The 27,319-nt window shown below is 44.6% G+C and overlaps 3 protein-coding genes across 4 annotated transcripts in view; 2 read left to right on the top strand and 1 right to left on the bottom strand.

Moving 5' to 3' along the window:
- LOC114851364 (protein NLRC3-like) overlaps positions 1 to 27,319 on the bottom strand; it is a 94,826-nt gene that overhangs the window by 57,152 nt on the left and 10,355 nt on the right. The window lies entirely within an intron of this gene.
- Positions 238 to 10,021, top strand: LOC114851368 (zinc finger protein OZF-like). Its single transcript, XM_029143158.3, has 2 exons — positions 238 to 609; positions 7,933 to 10,021. The coding sequence occupies exons 1-2, from the start codon at positions 304 to 306 to the stop codon at positions 9,337 to 9,339; spliced, it is 1,713 nt and encodes a 570-aa protein (XP_028998991.1). The 5' UTR covers positions 238 to 303; the 3' UTR covers positions 9,340 to 10,021.
- LOC129603096 (uncharacterized) lies at positions 15,137 to 17,647 on the top strand. The gene is made up of 5 exons (XM_055502842.1): positions 15,137 to 15,608; positions 15,682 to 16,047; positions 16,175 to 16,543; positions 16,619 to 16,689; positions 17,083 to 17,647. The coding sequence occupies exons 1-5, from the start codon at positions 15,566 to 15,568 to the stop codon at positions 17,215 to 17,217; spliced, it is 984 nt and encodes a 327-aa protein (XP_055358817.1). The 5' UTR covers positions 15,137 to 15,565; the 3' UTR covers positions 17,218 to 17,647.

The following is a 27,319-nucleotide window of genomic DNA, read 5'->3' as shown; positions in this document are numbered from 1 at the left end:
ATGCGATGTAGAAGATACAGCTGTGAAAGAGAAGTAATGAGGGCGGATTTCACTAAGAGAGGAATGTGGCATGCTGACGAGCAGAGGCGATGATAGGCGGTCTGTTTTTACGTTTCTGAGAGCGTCAGGTCTGATTAAGAGGATTTGAGATTTCCTGTAGATGGCAGCAATGCAACAACTTTGGACGCCGGCTGCCGTGAAACCCCAAAGAAGAAGAAGACTAGGCGGAAATGTGAGAGCTGGTGTCTTTGTTCCGCCATCTTGAAAGCAGAGAGCTGCTGGATCCTGGCGACCAAGATCGAAATGGATCAGTACAAACTGGAAATGAAAGAAGAGGACGTGGACGTTTATCAATACCAGAACAAGAGTGATCCAGAACAGCAGGACCCGAGTTTAACCGAGCAGAACCGCTCTATCAGCGGAATAAAGGAGGAGCCGCAGGACCAGAGTTTAAACGAGCAGTTCCTGAATTTAACCGAGCAGGACCGGTCCATCAGCGACATAAAAGAGGAACAACAGGACCCGAGTTTAACCGAGCAGGACCGGTCCACAAGTGGAATAAAGGAGGAGCAGCAGGACCGTGACCACGCTGGTCCCACAGATCAACAGGTCGGTGCTGTTTCACCGCTAAAAGCGGCTCGTGGATGTTGTGTGACAGAAATAGAGGAAAACCAGGCTGTAGATGTGTAGGCACAGAAATTGCTTTGCTGAGTAAAGGAACCTTAGTTCTCTGCTAATGGAAACTGATAATGTGTGTGTTTGATTGAGCCACTGTAGCAAACACAGGCTTGAGACGCTAACGTGGCTGATGTGGAGCTAAAACACAGCTAATTAAACTGCGGTCAAGTGAGCCGTCGTTCGTTCATCCGTCGTTCAGCCAGCCGCGCTTCAGAAACGTCTTGCGCCCGTATTACGCGCTTTACAGCAGAGCACAAAACACGCTCGTCGCGACTTCCTTTTTTCATAGCGACAAGTCTGGTCTGTTCAAAATATTGAAAAATACGAAACAAAATATTGCATATATAGAAAAACTGTCGCCTAATAAATATATGTATACTTTTACTGTAAAATTAAGCATTTATTAGTATTTAAAACTACCATGTCATACTGTGAAACTTTTATAATTAATAACTTAACTTTGGTGCATAGTTCCAGGCTCAGACCACTTTCCCCTTGTTCTACTAGAGGTGTACTATCACCACACAAAGATCTGTATATTTTTACTGTATAGTTTTGGATTTATTAGTATTCAAAACTACCATGTCATACTGTAATACAGTCAACTTTGATCATTAATAACTTGACTTTGGTGCATAGTTCCAGGCTCAGACCACTTTCCCCTTGTTCTACTAGAAGTGTACTATCACCACACAAAGATTCGTGTATTTTTACTGTATAGTTTAGGATTTATTAGTATTCAAAACTACCAGTTCATACTGTAACTGTATAGGCCGTATAGTCAACTTTAATGATCAATAACTTGACTTTGGTGCATAGTTCCAGGCCCAGACCACTTTCTCCTATTTCTGCTAGATGTGTACTTTCATCACACAAAGATTCGTGTATTTTTACTGTATAGTTTAGGATTTATTAGTATTCAAAACTACCAAGTCATACTGTAACTGTATGGGCCGTATAGTCAACTTTAATCGTTAATAACTAGACTTTGGTGCATAGTTCCAGGCCCAGACCACTTTCCCCTTGTTCTACTAGATGTGTACTATCACCCCACAAAAATTCATGTATTTTTACTGTATAGTTTAGGATTTAGCAGTACTTGAAAGTACTATGTCATACTGTAATACAGTCAACTTTAATGATCAATAACTTAACTTTGGTGCATAGTTCCAGGCTCAGACCACTTTCCCCTTGTTCTACTAGAGGTGTACTATCACCCCACAAAGATCTGTATATTTTTACTGTATAGTTTTGGATTTATTAGTATTCAAAACTACCATGTCATACTGTAATACAGTCAAATTTAATCATTAATAACTTGACTTTGGTGCATAGTTCCAGGCTCAGACCACTTTCCTCTTGTTCTACTAGAGGTGTACTATCACCCCACCAAAATTCATGTATTTTTACTGTATAGTTTAGGATTTAGCAGTACTTGAAAGTACTGTCATACTGTAATACAGTCAACTTTAATGATCAATAACTTGACTTTGGTGCATAGTTCCAGGCCCAGACCACTTTCCCCTTGTTCTACTAGATGTGTACTATCACCCCACAACAATTCATGTATTTTTACTGTATAGTTTAGGATTTAGCAGTACTTGAAAGTACTATGTCATACTGTAATACAGTCAACTTTGATAATCAATAACTTGACTTTGGTGCATAGTTCCAGGCTCAGACCACTTTCCCCTTGTTCTACTAGAAGTGTACTATCACCACACAAAGATTCGTGTATTTTTACTGTATAGTTTTGGATTTATTAGTATTCAAAACCTCCAGGTCATACTGTAATACTCTATGGGCCTTATAGTCAACTATGATGATGAATAACTTGACTTTAGTGCATAATGCCAGGCCCAGATTATGTCACTTTTCATATAAAAAACTGTGAGTGAGGCTAAGCACACACACATTAAATCCTTTTATTACCATCTGTTAGGACTCCAAAGTGTGACTTTTAATATTGAAACTAAATGTTTAATGTTTAATATAAAGTCATTGAACAGTCAAAAACTGAATATTTATGTGTGAAACATACATTAACGTGGTGGAGGAGTTTGTGTGCCTGAATGACCCTGGGAGCTATGTTGTCGGGGGGTAAATGCCCCTGGTAGGGTCTCCCAAGGCAAACAGGTCCTGGACTGGGCTGAACTGGAGGAAGTGTCCGGAGAAAGGGAAGTTTGGAGTTTGCTTAGACTGTTGCCCCCGCGACCGCCCCCAGAAAAAGCGGTTGAAAATGGATGGATGCTGAAATCTTTATTTGTTCTCATTAAACCATTTCCCATGTCTGGAGTTTGTTTTATCAAAGTTATTGCCGTCTCTGTTCTTACACATTGTAATATCTAGTTTTGAACACTAAAATGTAAATACAAAATGTATATAACCAAATATTCAGGATTAGATTTAATGCAATTATTCTCTCTTCACAATACAGACTTAAAACAATAAAAAAGAAAGTTACACACAAAACTGTTTGTAGTGCAGTACTTATTGGTTTTATGCTTGACTGTAAGGGGCCATATTCAGCATAACATGGTACTACTAAATCCTAACTATACAGTAAAAGTACACAGATCTTTGTGGGGTGATAGTACATCTCTAGTAGATCATGGGGAAAGTGGTCTGAGCCTGGAACTATGCACCAAAGTCTAGTTATTAACGATTAAAGTTGACTATACGGCCCATACAGTTACAGTATGACTTGGTAGTTTTGAATACTAATAAATCCTAAACTATACAGTAAAAATACACGAATCTTTGTGTGATGATAGTACACATCTAGCAGAAATAGGAGAAAGTGGTCTGGGCCTGGAACTATGCACCAAAGTCAAGTTATTAATGATTAAATTTGACTGTATTACAGTATGACATGGTAGATTTGAATACTAATAAATCCTAAACTATACAGTAAAAATACACGAATCTTTGTGGGGTGATAGTACACCTCTAGTAGAACAAGAGGAAAGTGGTCTGAGCCTGGAACTATGCACCAAAGTCAAGTTACTGATTATCAAAGTTGACTGTATTACAGTATGACATAGTACTTTCAAGTACTGCTAAATCCTCAACTATACAGTAAAAATACATGAATTTTTGTGTGGTGATAGCACATCACTAGTAGAATAAGGAGAAAGTGGTCTAAGCCTGGAACTATGCACCAAAGTCAAGTTATTAATGATTAAAGTTGACTGTATTACAGTATGACATAGTACTTTCAAGTACTGCTAAATCCTAAACTATACAGTAAAAATACATGAATTTTTGTGGGGTGATAGTACACATCTAGTAGAACAAGGGGAAAGTGGTCTGGGCCTGGAACTATGCACCAAAGTCTAGTTATTAACGATTAAAGTTGACTATACGGCCCATACAGTTACAGTATGACTTGGTAGTTTTGAATACTAATAAATCCTAAACTATACAGTAAAAATACACGAATCTTTGTGTGATGATAGTACACATCTAGCAGAAATAGGAGAAAGTGGTCTGGGCCTGGAACTATGCACCAAAGTCAAGTTATTGATCATTAAAGTTGACTATACGGCCTATACAGTTACAGTATGAACTGGTAGTTTTGAATACTAATAAATCCTAAACTATACAGTAAAAATACACGAATCTTTGTGTGGTGATAGTACACTTCTAGTAGAACAAGGGGAAAGTGGTCTGAGCCTGGAACTATGCACCAAAGTCAAGTTATTAATGATCAAAGTTGACTGTATTACAGTATGACATGGTAGTTTTGAATACTAATAAATCCAAAACTATACAGTAAAAATATACAGATCTTTGTGGGGTGATAGTACACATCTAGCAGAAATAGGAGAAAGTGGTCTGGGCCTGGAACTATGCACCAAAGTTAAGTTATTAATTATAAAAGTTTCACAGTATGACATGGTAGTTTTAAATACTAATAAATGCTTAATTTTACAGTAAAAGTATACAGATCTTTATTAGGCGACAGTTTTTCTATATATGCAATATTTTGTTTCGTATTTTTCAATATTTTGAACAGACCAGACGTGTCGCTATGAAAAGAGGAAGTCGCGACGAGCGTGTTTTGTGCTCTGCTGTAAAGCGCGTAATACGGGCGCAAGACGTTTCTGAAGCGCGGCTGGCTGAACGACGGATGAACGAACGACGGCTCACTTGACCGCAGTCTAATTAACCCTAGTGCCATAGCCCAAAAAGACTCCACATAAAAAGACTTTCTATGTGAAGTACTGCTTTATTTATCTATTTTCTAAATCCTGATTCTGGTTATTTCTACTCAGGTGGTCAGATAATTGATTAGCTATGACTTTTTTTTTTTACAAGAATCTTGGAATATAAAAAGTATAAACTTAAAATAGGGCTTTAGCTAGTTCTTCAGGGTCCAGATTAGTTTTTTTCTCAATAACTTGTTTGACCACAGCCACCTTTTTAAAAGCCTGTATTAAAAAGCCTATTGGTAAAGATTGCAGAGAGCACACCTGAGGTCTTAGCGTTGTAAGCGCTTCCAGGTACTGTGAACTCCAATGATCTCCCTTTAGTGCAGGCTTTTAATTGAAATGCGACACGCCTTTTAAGTTGCATGTTATGGGCGTATGGTATGGTTACAATGAATACATGAAAATCATACTGCAGACAAGAAATTTCCATATAAGTATAAAACACTTGATTGGTTTGTACAAGCATAGGCGTAAAGCATCATGAACTGTCCAACCCGAAGTCTGCTGACCTTTTTCTGGCCTTTCAGTTATCCCAGAAAAACTCAGCGGGCCCCAACCCCTTCCTGTTTCTATATCTGATATAGGGTGCAGGTTCAGCAAAGTATAACACGTTCCTGTTTCTGACGGGATTAAAACATTGAACACATATATCCTTCATAATGACATAGTAAAAAACAATAAATCAGCCTTCTGAGTGACATAACATCATAATAGGAAATCATTGTTGTGAAGCAGATGAGAGAATTGTCCTTTTGTGAGATTTATTATAAAAATAAAGGAAAATAAAAATAATGGGGAAAGCAAATCAAAAACATGGATGTTGATCATGCACATCAACAAACCAAAATCCAGCTGGGGAGATCAATGCACACACCACGAAGGCGTGATGCAAAGAGCCCTCAAGATCCTCAAGTTGCTTCTGCCTTTTAACCTCTCTGTCCGACTAGGGTGGAATGTCTGTGTAGCCCAATCAAATTACATCTCCACCATCTCCTCCCTGTCGCCGTGTGTGTGAAGATGTTTACATTCTCACACCTGCATTGCTGACGTCCAACTATCTGTGAGAAAGGAGCACCAAGTCTCAACAGACAGAGACACAACTCCCTGACCTTGGGTTTGGGGGCTAGAGTTGAGAGTCTATCAGATAGAGACAACCATAGAACAATGTAGGTGAAATGTCAAATACATACAGTAAGACAAAACATAAGCTATTAATTGCAGAACATAAGTCATAAGTCATATAATAATGCCGTACATCAGTCAGTAAATCATATTTACTCCAACGTGGGTTAATTTACTTTACTTACTCCATTTACTTACTAAGTAAAACCTATACTGTCTATTAATGAATTAAAAGCAGTGCTCAAACAGTTTTTGTCAACAACTACATGAATGTTAAAGTCTCCCACTACAATGACTTTATCGGAAACAACAATTTGTTAACTTACTGTTGCTTTGTTTTGTAAGAACCATTTTGATGTTTACTAAATTCTGGCAGGTCACTCCTTTTTGATTTGTTTGTGATTGGTATAGTTTAGGTGTTTAGGGAGCAGACACATTCCCTATGCAGTTACTAAGACTTTATTCTAACTTATTTTAAGCATCTTAGGCATTTTAGGATCTTTGCATTACAGCTTTTTGTTTTTTTTTAGTTTAATGATTGTGCACATCAATGTTTAATTTGCTTTGCCATCGTTTTCTATTAGAATCAAATTACACAATTATACAAGACAACTGTTTCATCAGATCTGTTTTTGAAATTTCCAGTACAGTAGTCTAAACCAGTGGTCACCAACCTTTTTTGCGTTACATTTAAGTAAATTTATCTCTGCAACTACTGTCTATTTGACAGAAAATAATGTAATAATATAGGGGACACTAGTGTGCTATGATGAGGTGTAAAACTTACATTACATATAACATATGCAATGCTTATGAATAATAAAGTAACATTTGTAGTTCTATCCAAAGAAAATGCACTTTCAGGATGAATTTCTTTATTAGTGAACATCCACTTGAAAAAAAAGAGTGTTTTTTTAAATTGAAGCAGGACACAGAACAATTTGAATGCAAACAGCCAGATGAGGTTCTGAGTTGAGTAGTGTGCATGTCTAATGTTTGTCCATTACTATAGAAACCAAAGGAGCCATAAAAGTGATCAATATATCCAAATAATGCGTATTTATACTTTTCTGACTAAATATGAGCAGTGTACAGGTAATCACAAAGTGTCCAAATCTTTCACATATGCCCACCAGAAGGCAGGGGGGTGGGGGGTGCCTGTTCAGCTATATCTCTGCCTAGCAACAACTGACTGTGGTTAATGAGGTGTCATTTTACTCATTAGAAGATATACAATTGGACTAAAAACACCAACCTGGGATTTACAGCACTGTCTGCCAGTGAGAGTCGCCCATAGTTTTATGGTCTTGGTGCAATAGAAAACATAACAAGATGGCAGACCAATAAATCAATTCAGGCAAGCTCTGTGGGAGGGCTACAAAGTCACAGAGTGACTGGGTAACTTCCAAGGATGTAGGAATAACAAATAATGGCATTGGTTCCCCAGTGTGTTGTTTTATTTAGCTAGTGATTAGCTCAGCATTTGTCATTTTTTGCTCACACCTCACCACATGATAGCTAGTATGGTTTGGCTTGGATTCCTTAAATTCTTAGCTTTCATGTACTTGTGGCTTATTTATGTTGCATAAAGTAGCATTGCGGTAGAGCCATGACTGTGTTGCATGCTGGTGGCACTATATGCTAAGCTATTGCTATTAATTTGAGATGTGCATTGTCGACCTTAACGTTAAAATGTTTCATTAAATGCATTTTGATAGCTCTTGTGGTTGCAGAAATGTGCTCATTTTAATATGACCATACCAAAAACTAGATAGTCCTACGATGTAATAGGTAGTGTGATTTTCACAAATTGCTAAAAAACAGTGCAGGTCTCTTACAGGACTGTAACCTTACTGGTAATGATGCCATCTATTGAACAGTCTCCTAACTTTCTCCTTTTCTGTATCTGTCACTTTAGGAACACAGAGGAAGAAAAGCTTCAAGGTTGTATCTCTGTCAGCAATGTAACCTAGTCTTCACCAGACTATCAGACCTAAAGAATCATCAGAAGGTTCACTCTGAAGAGAAACCATACAGCTTTGACCAGGGTGGCAAAACCTGCTATATGAAGAGTAACTTAAGGACCCATCATCAAATTTCTACTGGAGAAAGACCGTACTCCTGCACCCAATGTGGTGCAGCTTTCCACAAATCAAAGGATGTGAAAATCCACTGTTGTGTTCAGGCTGTAGAGAAACCTCACTCATGTGAACAGTGTGGAAAAGCATTCTCTTACAAAAAAGGTTTACTGGCACACCAACATGTTCACACTGGAGAGAAGCCTCATTCATGTGAACAGTGTGGAAAAGCTTTCTCTCAACGCTGTCATTTACTGAAACACCAACGTATACACACTGGAGAGAAGCCTTATTCATGTGAACAGTGTGGAAGAGCATTTTCTAACAGAAGTAGTTTACTGACACACCAACGTATTCACACTGGAGAAAAACCATATTCATGTGCACAGTGCGGAAGATCATTTTCCCAGCTCACTCATTTACGGACACATCAACGTATTCACACAAGAGAGAAACCTCACACACAAGACAAACCTTACTCATGTGAACAGTGTGGAAAAGCTTTTTCTCACCACAGCCTTTTACTGGCACACCAACATCTTCATACTCGAGAGAAATGTCATTCATGTGAACAGTGTGGGAAAGCTTCCTCTCATAGCAACAGTTTACAGCCACACCAACATGTTCACACTGGAGGAAAACTTCACTCATGTGAACAGTGTGGGAAAGCATTCTCTCGGCTCAGTAATTTACGAACACACCAACGTATTCACACCGGGGAGAAACCTTATTCATGTGAACTGTGTGGAAAAGCTTTCTCTCAAAGCAGCACTTTACTGGCACACAAACAGATTCACACAGGAGAGAAACCTCACTTATGTGAACAGTGTGGAAAAGCTTTTCCTCACAAAAAAAGTTTATTGTTACACCAATATGTTCACACTGGAGAGAAACCTCACTCATGTACACAATGTGGAAAAGTGTTTTCTCACCTCAGTCACTTACGTTTACACCAACGTACTCACACAGGAGAGAAACCTTATTCATGTGAACAATGTGGAAAAGCGTTCTCTCGGCTCAGTTCTTTACGGACACACCACCGTATCCACACCGGAGAAAAACCTTATTCATGTGAACTGTGTGGAAAAGCTTTCTCTCAAAACAGTGCTTTTCATCGACATCAACGCTTTCACACTGGAGAGAAACGTCACTCATGTGAACAGTGTGGAAAAGCTTTCTCTCACAAAAAAAGTTTATTGTTACACCAATATGTTCACACTGGAGAGAAACCTAATTTATGTGAATAGTGCCAAAAACTGCCATTCTTTAGCGCAATAGATAATTGTCCATTCTTTGCTATGGAATAATACATATCTTAAAGCTAAAAATCTAAAAAAAGTGTTATTCTCTTCTTTAAATTGTTAGTGTCCAGATGAATTTGACTATTTGACATTACATGTTAGACATGCATCTTACTGTGTTTTACTAGAAAGTAGACAAAGCAATGTGATGATGCTTAATTGATCACAATTATCAGAACTACATATGAGGCATTAATTACCACATGCCTTTTCTTTTGTAATATAAGTAATTTGAATCTCTACATTAATTTAAAAAGTGTAGGTAATTTCTGTATTGTAGTGGTGTATGTGTGTGTGTGTGTGTGTGTATTTATAGCCTAATAGCAGTAGGCTTCTTTTGTGTCTTGTGAGTGTCTGCTGCGAGTGATGTTATCAGGTCTAGGTGAATGTCCTATAACCGTTGCATTTTGGCAGAATTGTTGACAAGAATTTTTGAGATAGACTTTAGAAAACCTTTGAGTAAACAGTTAAGACTGCTGATATTGGACCGTACTAGGTCTGCTCCAAATGTTGATGTACAGTAGAGGTTTCTTGGCTGTATATAACTAACTGCTTGATTAATGAACTTGATTAAATTGTTTTCTTTTTATGACATATAACAAAGATGTGTTAAAAAATTGGAAACGTGTGTGTGTGTGTGATATGTTTAGTATTCTTGTACATATTACACATTCAGAATTGGGAGGACTACTCACCCCCTCTGAATCACCTCTAATGACATATGTCAAACTTAAATGAGAGATTTCTTTCTGTTGTTGTTGAAAAAATTATTTAAAAAAAACAGTATTTGCTGGAGGGAAAAAAATCTTAATTAGGTTAAAAAAGAAATCTGCTGTGGTTTGCTAAGGGTTGACTTGTGGAACTATGTTAAAGATCAGAATGCAGAGAAAGATTAAAATATCAGAAGGAACTAGGAGGCAGAAACCATAAGTGGAAACATAACGTTCGTTCCCACTCCGGTAACGAATCAATCACTTTGGCACACCTCAAAATGGCATTTCAGTTTATATGCAGTCTATATGAATAGAATTATCACATGCAGACGAAAACTGGATGAATCAGCTAAACATTAATATGCTGTGGAAGAGAGAGCTGATGATGATGGAGTGCAGGCGGGTTGGAGCAGGTGGAAGAAAGTGTCAGGAGTGTTTGTTGACAGAAAACTGTCAGCAAGACTCAAAGGAAAGGTGGACAAGACCATGTTGAGACCAGCTCTGCTGTATGCGTTGGACCGTAGCAAAGGGAATTCAATGAATTTTTTTCCTTTATTTTTTATAATAAATCACACAAAAGACAACTCTCTCATCTGCCTCTTTATGGGAAATTTTTTACCACAAAGAATGTTGGAGAAAGCTGCCAGGCAAGAGGACAACCGAAGAGGAGAGATATGGATATGTTGACAGAGGACACAAGGTTGGCTGGTGTGAGAGTAGAAGATGCCCAGAATAGAGTTAGAGGTACAGTAAAAGGATGATTTGCTGCTCAGCAGGCATTTCACCGTTGAATCATAGTTGAATCAAGGTCATATTTATGGTTGAATAACCATTGGAGAATGAACTTTGATAGGGCAACGTTGTTTCAATGTCTTGCTGTCAATGTTAAAAGGCTTTCAAACATTGTTTCAACATTACATCAATGTCAACTGAGCAGATGAAACAGTGACAACAACAATAAAGTCAAATGACGTGTTGGAAAGAATCATTTACATAAAGTTAGACCAATGAAACACAAACAGCAGGTGTTTATAAATATTAGGTTTTTTGTACCATCAGTAGATCATGATGATGATGATGGACAGGATCTGACTTAATGTGTTTTATCTCTCAGGTCAGTGAAATATCCACTAACCTTTATTTTAACATCTGAATATTGTTGTTTTTCACTTTGAATACATCTGAATATTGTTGTTTTTCACTTTGTTTCACTAATGTAGAACCATTAGTTTTTCTTAGTAAATTGAGAAGTTCTTAACAATAAAATATAAATGCAGATAAAACCAGCCTGTCTTCAACAGTCACAGTGGGTCCAGCTGGTTCTTTTCCTAGTCACAATGTGACAATTCAATGCTAAAAGCTAACTTATAAAAATAAAAAGTGTTCATTCATAAAACCATCTTTAATTACACCACAGAAAATATTATAGTCAACTCAAATATATTCTATCAGTGGTAATGACTTCCTTTATCTTTTCAGGGTGGTTCATCTCAGGTTTCTACCATGACTATTGCGTTGTTAATACACTTGTGAACTTCAGTCAGGCTCAGAACTACTGCAGAACCACATACACAAACCTGGCAACCATTGAAAACAACACAGAAATGAACCAAGTTATCGGCATCTTATCTGGTAGCAACTCCCAAGTCTGGATAGGTCTGCAGGCTGGGCCCCTTTATGACAATACATATTACATTAAAGACAAGTTTGTAGCTTGGCAGAACCTAAACAAAAATGAACCATATCTACCATATCGTTTTGGCTTTATTTTTTCAACCAACGAGGCACGGTAGTTTCATAACATCCATTTGTCTGTGTTCATGGTGAGAATACATGAAAACATCTTCTACAACCGATATTCTGAAAATGGATAGTTGCTATGGAAAATAAGTATAGTTTATTCTATACATGTGTAAAAAAGATTTCCTGAAATCTCATCATGAGCATCTTGTTATTGTCCTTTTACAAGTGAAATCTAACAAAATGCATAACTTAAGTTCAAAAGTAAGTGAACAAGCAAAGAAGCTAACTGGCAGAGATGGAAACAGGTCAACGTTAAGAGAGAGAGCGCAAAAGACCTGTTTTATGTCTGTGCAGCTGAGCTGAGCTAAATGTGCAACCCCTCAGAGCATGTGCTTCACCTCAAGCACCACTGACGATGATGACTTTACGCTCAGTCCCAGGTTGGATTTATGACACTATAAAAATTTCATTCATCTCCTCACATTTGTTGGTAAAAATATGTGGAAGTATGTAAAATATAATCCCAAAATCGAACAGGTTTAACCTGAACTATAATCTAGTTACTGTACATGATCAAGCATCATGACTCTGATCTGATGAACTTCACATTTGAGATCTACTGTGATTCAGCAGCAAATTAACAAGCACACAGATAATTAAAAAAATGTTACTGTTCAATGAGTGAAGCGTCAGACTGTGGAGGTTAATCATTATTATTACTATCAGATTTATAATGATGGGACAGATGGAGCTTTATGTAAACCAGAGCCCCGGCTGGGTCTCTCATGTTTCTCACATAACAAAATTTAGGAAGGATAATGTGTTATAGCGTTTATTTGTTAGAGCGTCAGGATGTTTGTATGAGGCAATTAGTCATGTAGCAGATAAAACATTATTTTAGCTTGAACATGATCTGTCTGTCTGTCTCAGCAGAGTTAGTAATGGAACTTTTGACTTCACAGAGCAGTTGAGCTGCTGCTGCTGCAGTCACTTCAGTTTGAGGTAAACTATTGAGGACTGTACAGCAGTGATGTAAAGGAGAAGATCAGAGATCTGAGTCTAACTACCACCACATGCAAAGCAGAAAGCTTCTTTTTCAAAGCTACAATGAAGCTACTGTTCAAATAAAGCAGATTCTTTTGTGACTCGGCTTCCACACCACTAGGGGGCAACCACTGCCTCTTGACTTTGCAAGTTCTTAGTTGGTTGTCTTGTGATTTCCTGTACAGTAAGTAGTTGATTTGGCTCACCTGTCTTGTCTTGTATTTAAGGTTTTAGTTTGTGACCAGTTTTTGTTGTTTCATCGATTTCCTGTTACTGTGTCCACTGTGTTTCCTCCGTTAAGGATTGTTTGTTGTGTGCTTTATGTTTTATTGTATGTTTAGCATTGTGATTATTTAATAGCCAGTTTTTCCCTGCTACACAGTGGTCTTCAGTTTAGTTATTTGTATCCTGCTCTCTAGCAGCGTCTGTAGATTGTATTTGTTTTTAGTTTATAGGTTTTGTACTTTCTTTTTATTAAAGTACTGATTATTAGTTTTGTCTACGGGTCGTGCACGTACGTAGGTCCTTCCTCTAGTCTTTTTTGTAGGCCTTAGCAGCCCAGTTCCCCTGCTCATGGTGAGTAGTTCTAGTTCAAGTTTGCCTCAATACATAACAGATTCTCAGTTTTTCTCAGGAAATGTCAGCTGCAGTCGCTCCAAAGGAATATTCATGTTGTTACAGACATGGTCCTGGTACAGTAACTGGAAGTAACCGACCTGAGTTGAGTGTGTGGCGGTCAGTTCCAGACTGCAGGCCAAACAGAAAGCCTGTCATGAGGCTATGGATGGTATTTTAAAGACACACAGGCTTGTTCCGTTTCCAGGAATTGCAATTTTTGCTGCAGAGCGAGAGAGAGAACTTATTTGCAGTAAATTTCTTTGCAGATTGCACATATATACAGGAGCTCTGAATGAATCAAACTGAAATTAAGTATACTTACTCTGTAACTAACTAACAACATTTGCATCTCTGTCCAGCTTCAATCCTTCTAAGTAGAGATTTGATAAGCAAAGCAGCAGAGACACAATGTGGAATCAAACGCAGGTCAGGGAGGCAGTAAACGTGTTTATCTGAGGGGGAAACTACTGCATCAGATGTCACACAGTAAAATACACTGTACATGGTGACAGCCTGTCTATTAGAGTCCACACATTCAGTGCCTTGAACAGCATCTGTAACAAGTCAGAACCTAATGTGTAGAGTGACATTTGCGGAAACCTTCTCTGTACAGGAAGCCATGAAGATCCTACAACTTTACTAGATTCTTTACCTGCCTTGACTCAGAAACAACATCTTTTCTTAGTTCGCTGATTTGCTGCTGCCATTGGATGATAAGGATGCCAAAGTGTTACACGCTGTTCAATAAAGGTGATCACTCAGTTTGAATGGGTGGTTGCTCCTGAGATCTTGTCTCACTCTAATTCTGCATTTTAATATTTGGAAACTTAATCAAAACACCAGAAATGTTATGTTGGGATGAGGCAGGACCTGAATTAGTATATTAAAAATACAACATATTGAAAATATACTTTATGGGTCTCTAGATCACAAATGTCACTTTTACTTTATAGCTGAAATAATACTCAGATTATTCATCCTAGTATTTATGTAAAACAGTTCTCAGCTGCTTTAGTCTTTGTAGCTATCATGTTTTTACCTGTTGTCATAGTCTTTGTTATCATTTCCTGTTTTATTTTGTAAGTACTTCCGTTTCTGTTCAGTCCACATCTAGTGCATGCCTTACTTCCGGTCTCCTACACATCAGCTGTTGGTAATTGCTAATTAAGACAAGGTATTTAACATCCAGTACTCACCGCAGACCTCCGCCAGATTGTCATTGAGTCACTTCCGCTTTCCAGCATTGTTTGTTCATAGTCCAGTTGCTGTTCTTGACCTCGTTTAACTTGTGTAGCATTGCCCTTTTGTACCTCAGCCGAGCTGTCAAAGGTCACTTACCGCGTTAGGATAGTTACCCTTAATAGTTCAGAATTACAGAGGTGCTGGAGCCAAAGAGAAAATAACAATGGCAACATGCAGCAACACATCTAGACTCTACTGCAGTAGAGTCAGTTTCTGTTGTACCTGTATTAGTGAAAACCACGCTATCCTCAGGTACTTTAGGCTGTTTGTCTGATCATTACTGATGGAATAGTATACAATTTTCACAGCTCCACATTGATAGTGAATGCTAGCAGATAGATATTGAGAGAAGCCTTCTCTTAGTACATAAACTTGTCAATTTTTAAACTTGACCTGACTCCCAAAGACACACAAATTGTAATTAAAATATGTCTATATATGTCACATAACATTAATCTGTTGTTCCCATGTATTTTAAGATACATTATATTTCAGGAATAACATTAAGTTAATCAATATATAAAAATATTAAATTGTGTTTTTCTTTATTATGAGTGTGAGTGGAGGAAATCTTGATGTCCAAACATCTGTGTTGGAAGATTTGGTCCAGACATTTGTCATCAAGGAGTGTCTGTGTGACGGATCTTACATTTGTTTAAGCAGGGTGACTCAGAGCTTAAAGTGGCAAATCTGGATGTTGACTGGGGACAAACATTTTCATAAAGTCACTCTTTATAACAGCTTTTTCAGAGAACAGTAGATCAGCCTAAAGACGATACGTATAGTTTAATGTCAGCATCTGCCAGAGCAGCATGAAGACCAGCGGGCTGTTATTTGGTGTCCTGTGTCTCTCAGGTTAGTGAAGTGTTTGATAACATCTGATTGTCTTCATACGAAAGCATCTTGATCATTGATGTTGTGCTTTCAGGGTGTCTCATCTTCTCTACATGCTTCATCCATAAGTATCACTTCATCAACATCAACTCAACTTGGAATCAAGCTCAGACCTACTGCAGAACCAATTACATAGACCTGGCCACGATTAACAACATTGCAGAAGTAAATCAGTTTATCAGCACAGTTTCGTCTGCTGGTTACAATTCTAAGGCTTGGATTGGAATTTATGTCACGCTTTATGGTAATTGGACATATGCATACTCAGCTCAATATTTATACTGGAGGACGCCACAAGGAAGCGAGACATTCATACAGGGGACCTGGTGTGGGTACATCAGTTCGAATACATTCTGGTATGCAAACTGCACAGCAGAGCATCCATTTATCTGTGATGATGGTAAGGACAGGATTTTTAAACTCAGAGCCACTCTTTCATGTTATATCTGTTTGTTATTTTACAAAGTTCCAAGAGTGTGAAGTGAAAGGTTTTGATTAACTTAACATTATTTTCACACTAACTGCAGGGAACCAGAAAACCTTTGTTAATGTACCAATGGATTATTTGAACGCTTGGAGCTACTGTAAAGGAAACCTTACGGACCTAACGTCACCATTTGCCTCATCATTTAGCATATGGTTCACCGATGTAATGGCTTTGGTCCCAAGTGGACAACAAGTGTGGTTCGGGTGGATTGGCTATGTTAATTTCTTCTGGTCCGATTTAAGCCCCGTCTCGTTCAATTACTGGAACGAGTTGCCACAATTATTTGATAACTTGGGTGTGCTGCGAGGTGCTGCAGATTTGCAGAGGTCTGGAATATGGAGCTTTCTGTCTACTGAGTTGCTACCATTCGTCTGCTACACGGAGCAAGTTCCAGAGGACACTATAAAAGGTACTTTGCTAATGTTTAGAGATCAGAAAAGTAAGTAAGCAAACTTAATGATTTTTGGCTTTGTTTTTTCCTAAGTGCTTAAGCTGAGGGTGAGCTCCTCTACAGATGTCAATGACTTTGCTCTGGAAGCAAACATTCTGTCACAGGTAAATCAGTTACTGATTTATTACTTTTTTTCCGCAGTTTTCTTTTTCTCAGACCTCTGAAGAGGAGAGAACATCACAGTGACCAAATATGGGTGTGTGATGAATTTTGCATCAGAGATGTCCGCATTCAAAGAACATTCAAACAGAAACATGCAAAGTAGCACATCCGATCACTTTAGATTGTATTGTCTAGTTACTGGTACAGGCTTAGAGATGATTCAGGTCATACTTCATCATACTTCATAGGTCATAGTACAGTGTTACAGAATTTAATTTACTTCAAGCTTTACTGCTGAGCTACTGTGAATGTTTGACTTTTATTATTTACAGGTACATGTGTATTCATGTAGTTATGTATAGTTGCATACTTTCTGTACCTTCTGTGTTTCATAGCTCCAGATGAAATTTATGGAGCAAGGACTGAGTGGAGCTTCCCTGAAGTGGAGAAAACAGCCTGGTGGGAAAATCTTCCTAAAGAAGGGAAACAGTGACATCTCATACAAACATGAATGTCAAGTTAACTGTTAACATATCATAGACCTATTTGTAGATATCATGTATGTTAGTGAAAGTTTTCCTCAGACAGAACTGAAAAGTACGACTTTTTTGTTAATTATAAACATCGCACTAGTAACACTTACACTAATGTAATACCTTAAATCACAGCACAGCGTCCCCTACATTATGGCACTATATGAAGTTGAATAGACTTTGTGATTGCAGAGATAAATTCATTTGACTGTAGCTATGCCATTTTCCAGAAAACCCTCAGAAAAAAGGCATGGGGCTGAAAAGGCTAGCAGAGCTATTGTTTCACTTGTTTTTCTTTGATTATTCATTATTCATCATCTATGTATTTAGTTGTATGAAAAACTCTTGTAACTATGGTAATGCACTATGCAGAAGGCATGTTGTATTTGGTCGTATTCCATTTTTAACTATCCATAAGCAGCTGAATGGTCTTTATTGTATTATATTCTTGTCAATATTATATATATATATATATATATATATATACACACTCTATTCTCACCCTCTGCGGGTGGTCTCATCCACTTTCCAAGCTCGGGTCCTCTACCAGAGGCCAGGGAGCTTGAGGGTTCTGCGCAGTATCCTTGCTGTTCCTAAGACTGCACTTTTCTGGACTGAGATTTCGGATGTTTTTCCAGGGATCTGTCGTAGCCACTCCTCCAGTTTGGGGGTCACAGCCCCTAGTGCTCCGATCACCACAGGCACCACTGTGGCCTTCACCTTCCAAGCCTTCTCCAGTTCTTCTCTGAGCCCTTGGTATTTGTTGTATTTGTATTTGTTGCTCTTGTTTCTTTTTCCTGATGTTGCCATCGCTTGGTATTGCCATCGCTTGGTATTGCCACATCCACCACATCCACCACATCCTCCATCATGACTCATGGCTCACTGGTAGCTCAATCGGTAAAGTCGCAAGACTTGTATACGGGTGGTTCCCGGTTCGAACCCCCGTTAGGGCGTCCTTGACCCTTCAAGCTACCGCCTACCTCATATCATGAGAGACAATGAACCACATAAGGTATACCGGCTCAGACGTCGCCCGGTCTAACAAGGTCTGTGTCAGGTGTTGGGGAACCAGAGCACAGTTGGGGAACCTTGACGAGAATAAAGAATAAAGAAATAGCTAAGATGCGAGAACAGAGAACTGTTGGAATCAAGTAACCCTTGTGAGGGGTTACATGAAAAGAATGTGTGTCGAATGAGAACGGAGAAACCCACATTCAAGGCTGACGACGAAGCAACTAGTAGCTCAGTGTTCCAACATCCACAAACGGCAACTGCTATCACAACTTGAGATTGACGAGATACAACACAAATGCTACGGTTTCACCATCTCCCCAACCGGAAATTGGGTACGAAGCCCCAATAAGCACAGATACGCTGAGCGAGGCAGCAACTGACCTGAAAGATAAGATCATGGCGAGATTGAACAGGCAACCCCGAACCCCACTACAACGGCTAAGTGAAGTACCATCAGAAAGTCTCATGGAAGATGTGAATGCAGCATTGAGAGTGATCCCTACCACAACAATCACAGAAACCAATGAGCTGATATACGCTTCAGCATCAGTGATCCTAGAGGTGCTTGGCATATAAGACCATATAAGAGCAACCATGGGAGCCATGAGAAACAATACCCACCATGGAAACGAAGGTTGGAGGCAAAAATCAAGGCAGCTCGGAGGGAAGTGAGCCAAATAACAGAGGCGCAGAGAGGTGCAATGAAAAGACCGATGCCTAAGAGGTACAGCCAGATGAAGCACCATACCTGAAGCACTCGAAACTGCCAAGCAAAGGCTACAAGCCTTGGCCAGCCGCCTAAAGAGATACACCAGAGATAACGAAGCCAGACGAATAAACCGGCTGTTCGCAACACAACCTGCGAAAGTGTACTCTCTTGAAGCCAATGGGAAGCCACTTGCCCAAGTATCCATCAAATGTGGCATATACCAAGGAGATGCACTGTCCCCACTGCTGTTCTGCATAGGTCTGAACCCCCTCAGCCAAATAATAAACAAGACTGGCTATGGATACCGACTCCGGAACAGGGCCACCATAAGTCACCTCCTCTACATGGATGACATCAAGCTGTACGCCAAGAGTGAGCGAGACATCGACTCGCTCATCCACACCACCAGGATCTACAGCTCGGACATCGGGATGTCATTCGGACTCGAGAAATGTGGGAAGATGGTGACAAAGAGAGGCAAGGTAATCCACACAGAAGGGGTCTCACTCCCAGAAGGAACAATAGCAGACATTGAGGACAGTTACAAGTACCTTGGAATACCACAGGCAAACGGCAATCTTGAACAGGCAACAAGGAATGCGGCAACAGCCAAATACCTCCAACGAGTAAGGCAAGTCCTAAGAAGCCAGCTTAATGGCAAGAACAAATCCCAGGCAATAAACAGCTACGCCCTGCCAGTGATCAGATACCCTGCGGGAATAATAAGGTGGCCAAAGGAAGAGATACAGACCACAGATGTTAAGACACGAAAGCTCCTCACCATGCATGGAGGGTTCCACCCCAAATCCAGCACCCTGAGACTGTACGCTAGCCGCAAGGAAGGAGGCAGAGGACTAGTGAGCGTGAGAGCCACTATCCAGGATGAAACATCCAAGATTCATAAGTACATCAAGGATAAGGCCCCGACAGATGACGTGCTGAGTGAATGTCTCAGGCAGTGGAGAACAGAGGATGAGATGCTGGAAGAGGGACCATCATGGGAGGACAAGCCCTTACACGGGATGTACCACCGGAACATAACTGAAGTGGCTGATCTCAACAAATCCTACCAATGGCTTGAAAGGGCTGGGCTGAAGGACAGCACAGAGGCACTCATCCTGGCCGCACAGGAGCTGGCCCTGAGCACCAGAGCCATAGAGGCCCAGATCTACCACACCAGACAAGACCCAAGGTGTAGACTGTGCAAAGAGGCCCCAGAGACGGTCCAGCACATAACTGCAGGGTGTAAGATGCTGGCAGGCAAAGCATTCATGGAACGCCATAACCAAGTGGCTGTCATAGTATACAGGAACATCTGCGCGGAGTATGGACTGGAAACCCCAAGGTCAAAATGGGAAACACCTCCCAAGGTGGTAGAGAACGAGCGAGCCAAGATCCTGTGGGACTTCCAGATCCAGACAGACAGAATGGTAATGGCGAACCAACCAGACATTGTGGTGGTGGACAAAGAGCAGAGGAAAGCCGTAGTGGTGGATGTGGCAATACCAAGCGATGGCAACATCAGGAAAAAGGAACATGAGAAACTAGAGAAATACCAAGGGCTCAGGGAAGAACTGGAGAAGGCTTGGAAGGTGAAGGCCACAGTGGTGCCTGTGGTGATCGGAGCACTAGGGGCTGTGACCCCCAAACTGGAGGAGTGGCTACGACAGATCCCTGGAATAACATCCAAAATGTCAGTCCAGAAAAGTGCAGTCCTAGGAACAGCAAGGATACTGCGCAGAACCCTCAAGCTCCCTGGCCTCTGGTAGAGGACCCGAGCTTGGAAAGTGGATGAGACCACCCGCGGAGGGTGAGAATAGAGTGTGTGTATAGCTCGGGTCCTCTATCAGAGGCCAGGGGGCTTGGGCAAGTGGCTTCCCATTGGCTTCAAGGGTGGTTCTCCACAACCTCATTGAGTTTGCAATGAAGGCCCTTAGAGTCCTATTGATGTTGTACAGCTCCAAGCATTCAGTGATCCATGTGTGTGGCATTGAGTCATAGGCTTTCTTGTAGTCGATCCAGGCTGAGCACAGGTTGGTGTGTCGCATTCTGCAGTCTTGGGCGACTGTTCTGTCTACCAGGAGTTGGTGTTTGGCTCCTCTGGTATCCTTATCAATACCCTTCTGTGCTTCACTCATGTATTGACCCATGTGCCCACTTATCTTAGCTGCGATGATGCCTGACATGAGCTTCCATGTTGTAGAGAGACAGGTTATTGGTCGGTAGTTGGATGGGACTGTACCCTTTGAGGGATCCTTCATTATCAGGATTGTTCGCCCTTCGGTTAGCCATTCAGGGTGGGTCCCATCCCTTAGCAGCTGATTCATCATGTGCTGCCAGGCGCTCATGGATTGCAGTGAGCTTCTTTAGCCAGTAGGCGTGGATCATGTCAGGGCCAGGTGCTGTCAGTTTTTCATACCTGAGACTCTTTGTTGGATGTCTGCCACTGTGATAGTCACACAGGATTCTGTTCAGGGAGGTTGCTGTGGTCAGATCCATCAGCCACTGTGCATCACTGTTGTGTGACGCCTCCCTTTCCTATATACCTTTCCAGTACTGTTCAGTTTCCAGCCTTGGTGGGTCTGCTCTGCTGTTATTACCCTGCCATTGAGAGTACACTTTCACAGGTTGTGTGGTGAACAGCCGGTTTATTCGTCTGGCTTTGTTGTCTCTGGTGTATCTCTTTAGGCGGCTGGCCAAGGCTTGTAGCCTTTGCTTGGCAGTTTCGAGTGCTTCAGGTATGGGCATCTGGCTGTACCTCTTAGGCATTGGTCTTTTCATTGCACCTCTCTGCGCCTCTGTTATTTGGCTCACTTCCCTCCGAGCTGCCTTGATTTTTGCATACAACATTCGTTTCCATGGTGGGTATTGTATTCTCATGGCTCCCATGGTTGGACAGCACAGAGGCACTCATCCTGGCTGCACAGGAGCAGGCCCTGAGCACCAGAGCCATAGAGGCCCAGATCTACCACACCAGACAAGACCCAAGGTGTAGACTGTGCAAAGAGGCCCCTGAGACGGTCCAGTACATAACTGCAGGGTGTAAGATGCTGGCAGAAAAAGCATACATGGAAAACATCCGAAATCTCAGTCCAGAAAAGTGCAGTCCTAGGAACAGCAAGGATACTGCGCAGAACCCTCAAGCTCCCTGGACCAGGGGAGGACCAGAGCTTGGAAAATGGATGAGACCACCCGCGGAGGGTGAGAATAGAGTGGTATATATATATATATATATATATATATATATATATATATATATATATATATATATATATATATATATATATATATATATATATATATATATATATATGTCAGGTTCTGGCTCCGTTATCAGGTTTATTTTGAAGACACCTTGTTTTTCGGTCATATTATCATGTTTTGGGTTCCAGTTTCCACTTCCTGTCTTTATTTTGGTAGTCTCCCGGTTTCTGTTTTCGGTTCCAGCTTTACTTCCGGTCCCCATTAGTCACACCTGCTCCGTATCAAGTAATCACTTCTTGTATTTAACCACCACCTGTTTCCTCAGTTCCCCGCCAGATCGTCGCTCGTATGCCAGACATCCATTCCCAGCACTTAGTTATTCTATTCGCGTGTTTTTGATCCTGCTCTGTTTTTGACTTCTGATTCTCGCCTGCTCCCTTATCTGTACTGTCGCTTGGATAGCTCTGAATTAACGAACCTGACCGCTCGACTACGAGACAGCCTACTCCCTTACGCCCCGTGACTGACTGTGTATGATCCGGACCGCCTGTGATTCTGCAATAAACCGTTTAACCCTACGTTCTGCCTGTGGTCTCCGTGCTGTGCATGTGGGTCCTTTCATCTGCCGTTCCCTGACAGAACGATCTGGCCAGACTTGGACCCAGCCAGCACTCAGCCGTCGCCCAGGTCAGTGACTGTTTTGTTTCTTGGTTTTTTTGGCGGCGAGTCTCCTTCACCTGCGAGGAGGTATGGAGTTCACCTGCGCCGAGCTACCCAGCGACCTACGCGTTTATTTTCAAATCCTCGCGGAGGATTACCGACGGGCGGTTAACCCGAAGAACCAGCGCAGCGCCGTGGAGGTGGCGATATTAACGCTGGAGGACGATGACAGCGTGTTGGAGCGCCCCAGTGTTCGTCGCCTCTATGAGCGGCTGTGCGAGCTAAGCGACGCGCTCCGCACCACGCCAGCGCCGGTCGCACCGCCGAAGGTTTCGGTTTCCTCCTCCCCGCCCCGTCGCACCGTTGTGTCTGCACCAACCTGCCCAGCTCCATGTTTGTTCCGCTGGGAGGATTGCCTGCACTCGTGCGGTCCCCAGTCCCCAGTTCAGCCGCGAGCTGTTCAGTCTCCAGCCCAGCCGCGAGCTGTTCAGTCTCCAGCCCAGCCGCGAGCTGTTCAGTCTCCAGCCCAGCCGCGAGCTGTTCAGTCTCCAGTCCAGCCGCGAGCTGTTCAGTCTCCAGTCCAGCCGCGCCCTGTTCAGTCTCCAGTCCAGCCGCGCCCTGTTCAGTCTCCAGTCCAGCCGCGCCCTGTTCAGTCTCCAGTCCAGCCGCGCCCTGTTCAGTCTCCAGTCCAGCCGCGCCCTGTTCAGTCTCCAGTCCAGCCGCGCCCTGTTCAGTCTCCAGTCCAGCCGCGCCCTGTTCAGTCGCCAGTCCAGCCGCGCCCTGTTCAGTCTCCAGTCCAGCCGCGCCCTGTTCAGTCTCCAGTCCAGCCGAGCCCAGTCCCGTCTCCAGTTCAGTCGAGCCCAGTCCTGTCTCCAGTTCAGTCGAGCCCAGTCCCGTCTCCAGTTCAGCCGAGCCCAGTTCCAGTTCAGCCGAGCCCAGTTCCAGTTCAGCCGAGCCCAGTTCCAGTTCAGTCGAGCCCAGTCCCGGTCTCAGCCCAGTCGAGCCCAGTCCCGGTCTCAGCCCAGTCGAGCCCAGTCCCGGTCTCAGCCCAGTCGAGCCCAGTCCAGGTCTCAGCCCAGTCGAGCCCAGTCCCGGTCTCAGCCCAGTCGAGCCCAGTCCAGGTCTCAGCCCAGTTCAGGTTCCAGTCCAGCCCAGTCGAGCTCAGTTCAGGTTCCAGTCCAGCCCAGTCGAGCCCAGTTCAGTCGAGCCCAGTTCAGTCGAGCCCAGTTCAGTCGAGCCCAGTTCAGTCGAGCCCAGTTCAGTCGGCCCCAGTTCAGTCGAGCCCTGTTCCGGCCCCAGTTCAGTCGAGTCCTGTTCCGGCCCCAGTTCAGTCGAGTCCTGTTCCGGCCCCAGTTCAGTCGAGTCCTGTTCCGGCCCCAGTTCAGTCGAGTCCTGTTCCGGCCCCAGTTCAGTCGAGTCCTGTTTCGGCCCCAGTTCAGTCGAGTCCTGTTCCGGCCCCAGTTCAGTCGAGTCCTGTTCCGGCCCCAGTTCAGTCGAGTCCTGTTCCGGCCCCAGTTCAGTCGAGTCCTGTTCCGGCCCCAGTTCAGTCGAGTCCTGTTCCGGCCCCAGTACAGTCGAGTCACGTTCCTGTCCAGGTTCCAGTACAGTCGAGTCACGTTCCTGTCCAGGTTCCAGTACAGTCCAGTCACGTTCCTGTCCAGGTTCCAGTACAGTCCAGTCACGTTCCTGTCCAGGTTCCAGTACAGTCCAGTCACGTTCCTGTCCAGGTTCCAGTACAGTCCAGTCACGTTCCTGTCCAGGTTCCAGTACAGTCCAGTCACGTTCCTGTCCAGGTTCCAGTTCAGTCCAGTCACGTTCCTGTCCAGGTTCCAGTTCAGTTCAGTCACGCGCAGGTCGTGTCCCAACCAGGGGGCACCACCTGTCGTACAGGTGCTATGCACACCCGATCAGGCCCGACGTCTGCTCCGTCGAGCTTGGCAGCGGCAAGTAGCCATGCCAGCTCCAGAGTAGATGCCGTTCCAGTTCCTGTCGGCCATGTCGCGGCCGTTCCTGTCGGCCATGTTGAGGCCGTTCTAGTTCCTGTTCCTGTCCCTGTCGGCCAAGTAGACGCCGTTCCTGTCCCTGTCGGCCATGTTGCGGCCGTTCCTGTCGGCCATGTTGCGGCCGTTCTAGTCCCGGTTCCTGTCCCTGTCGGCCAAGTAGATGCCGTTCCTGTCCCTGTCGGCCAAGTAGATGCCGTTCCTGTCCCTGTTGGCCAAGTAGATGCCGTTCCTGTCCCTGTCGGCCAAGTAGATGCCGTTCCTGTCCCTGTCGGCCAAGTAGATGCCGTTCCTGTCCCTGTCGGCCAAGTAGATGCCGTTCCTGTCCCTGTCGGCCAAGTAGATGCCGTTCCTGTCCCTGTCGGCCAAGTAGATGCCGTTCCTGTCCCTGTCGGCCAAGTAGATGCCGTTCCTGTCCCTGTCAGTCTTGGGGTGGCAGTCCCGGCGCACCTCCAGGAGGAGGTCGCGCCAGCTGCAGTCCCCGCGCACCTCCAGGAGCAGGTCGCGCCAGCTGCAGTCCCCGCGCACCTCCAGGAGGAGGTCGCGCCAGCTGCAGTCCCCGCGCACCTCCAGGAGGAGGTCGCGCCAGCTGCAGACCCCGCGCACCTCCAGGAGGAGGTCGCGCCAGCTGCAGACCCCGCGCACCTCCAGGAGGAGGTCGCGCCAGCTGCAGACCCCGCGCACCTCCAGGAGGAGGTCGCGCCAGCTGCAGACCCCGCGCACCTCCAGGAGGAGGTCGCGCCAGCTGCAGACCCCGCGCACCTCCAGGAGGAGGTCGCGCCAGCTGCAAACCCCGCGCACCTCCAGGAGGAGGTCGCGCCCGCCGCAGTCCCGGCGGACCCCCAGGAGGGGGTCGCGCCCGCCGCAGTCCCGGCGGACCCCCAGGAGGGGGTCGCGCCCGCCGCAGTCCCGGCGGACCCCCAGGAGGGGGTCGCGCCCGTCGCTGTCCCGGCGGACCCCCAGGAGGGGGTCGCGCCCGTCGCTGTCCCGGCGGACCTCCAGGAGGGGGTCGCGCCCGTCGTAGTCCCGGCGGACCTCCAGGAGGGGGTCGCGCCCGTCGCAGTCCCGGCGGACCTCCAGGAGGGGGTCGCGCCCGTCGCAGTCCCGGCGGACCTCCAGGAGGGGGTCGCGCCCGTCGCAGTCCCGGCGGACCTCCAGGAGGGGGTCGCGCCCGTCGCAGTCCCGGCGGACCTCCAGGAGGGGGTCGCGCCCGTCGCAGTCCCGGCGGACCTCCAGGAGGGGGTCGCGCCCGTCGTAGTTCCTGTCGACCCCCAGGAGGGGGTCGCGCCCGTCGCAGTCCCGGCGGACCTCCAGGAGGGGGTCGCGCCCGTCGCAGCCCCGGCGGACCTCCAGGAGGGGGTCGCGCCCGTCGCAGTCCCGGCGGACCTCCAGGAGGGGGTTGCGCCCGTCGTAGTTCCTGTCGACCCCCAGGAGGGGGTCGCGCCCGTCGCAGTACCGGCGGACCTCCAGGAGGGGGTCGCGCCCGTCGCAGTCCCGGCGGACCTCCAGGAGGGGGTCGCTCCCGTCGCAGCTCCCGCTGCACCTGCATCGGTTCCTGGCGGCCCGGCTCTGGCCGCACCTGCATCGGTTCCTCGTCGCGGTGGTCCAAGGAGGACGCCGCTGGTTCCTGCCTCGTCCTGGTCTCGGCTGCCGGACTGGTGGCCTCGCCCTCGGCTTCTCCTGGTGATTGGATGGCGCTGCCTCCTCCGGCGCCGTCCGCCTCGACTCCGCCACCGCCACGGCCGTTCGCCTGGGGAACGCCCCCTCCTGCCACGACGATGGCGAGGCCTTTGCCGCCGTCGCCCACCACGATCCTGGGACTCCCCTGCTGCCACCCTCCAAAAGAGGGGGGGGGGTTTCTGGGCCCCATGGGACCGTTGGGGATGGACTCTGAGCTTCCTGCTTCCGGTTTTATGAACTCCTGATTTGACCCTCCTCCAGTCCTCCCTCCGCCCACCCTGCTTGTCTGCCTTGAGGGGGGGGGATTCGGTCCCTCCTCCTGTGACCGCCCTCCGCCCGCCCTGGTGTGGAGGGGGGGGGGGCTTCCGTGGGCGCCGTGGAAGACGCCCTAGAGGGAGGGGTACTGTCAGGTTCTGGCTCCGTTATCAGGTTTATTTTGAAGACACCTTGTTTTTCGGTCATATTATCATGTTTTGGGTTCCAGTTTCCACTTCCTGTCTTTATTTTGGTAGTCTCCCGGTTTCTGTTTTCGGTTCCAGCTTTACTTCCGGTCCCCATTAGTCACACCTGCTCCGTATCAAGTAATCACTTCTTGTATTTAACCACCACCTGTTTCCTCAGTTCCCCGCCAGATCGTCGCTCGTATGCCAGACATCCATTCCCAGCACTTAGTTATTCTATTCGCGTGTTTTTGATCCTGCTCTGTTTTTGACTTCTGATTCTCGCCTGCTCCCTTATCTGTACTGTCGCTTGGATAGCTCTGAATTAACGAACCTGACCGCTCGACTACGAGACAGCCTACTCCCTTACGCCCCGTGACTGACTGTGT

The sequence above is a fragment of the Betta splendens genome, chromosome 2, assembly GCF_900634795.4.
Source record: "Betta splendens chromosome 2, fBetSpl5.4, whole genome shotgun sequence".
NCBI classification, from domain to species: domain Eukaryota; kingdom Metazoa; phylum Chordata; class Actinopteri; order Anabantiformes; family Osphronemidae; genus Betta; species Betta splendens.
Note: the sequence above shows the minus strand (reverse complement) of the source record. Positions and strands in the feature narration are given on the sequence as shown.

Bases quoted from the DNA above. Each gene is read 5' to 3' on its own strand.
- LOC114851368 (XM_029143158.3), top strand. From the start codon at position 304: ATGGATCAGTACAAACTGGAAATGAAAGAAGAGGACGTGGACGTTTAT. The intron at 610-7,932 runs GTCGGTGCTGTT...CTGTCACTTTAG, and splicing joins CTGGTCCCACAGATCAACAG to GAACACAGAGGAAGAAAAGC.
- LOC129603096 (XM_055502842.1), top strand. From the start codon at position 15,566: ATGAAGACCAGCGGGCTGTTATTTGGTGTCCTGTGTCTCTCAG. The intron at 15,609-15,681 runs GTTAGTGAAGTG...TTGTGCTTTCAG, and splicing joins TGGTGTCCTGTGTCTCTCAG to GGTGTCTCATCTTCTCTACA. The intron at 16,048-16,174 runs GTAAGGACAGGA...CACTAACTGCAG, and splicing joins TCCATTTATCTGTGATGATG to GGAACCAGAAAACCTTTGTT.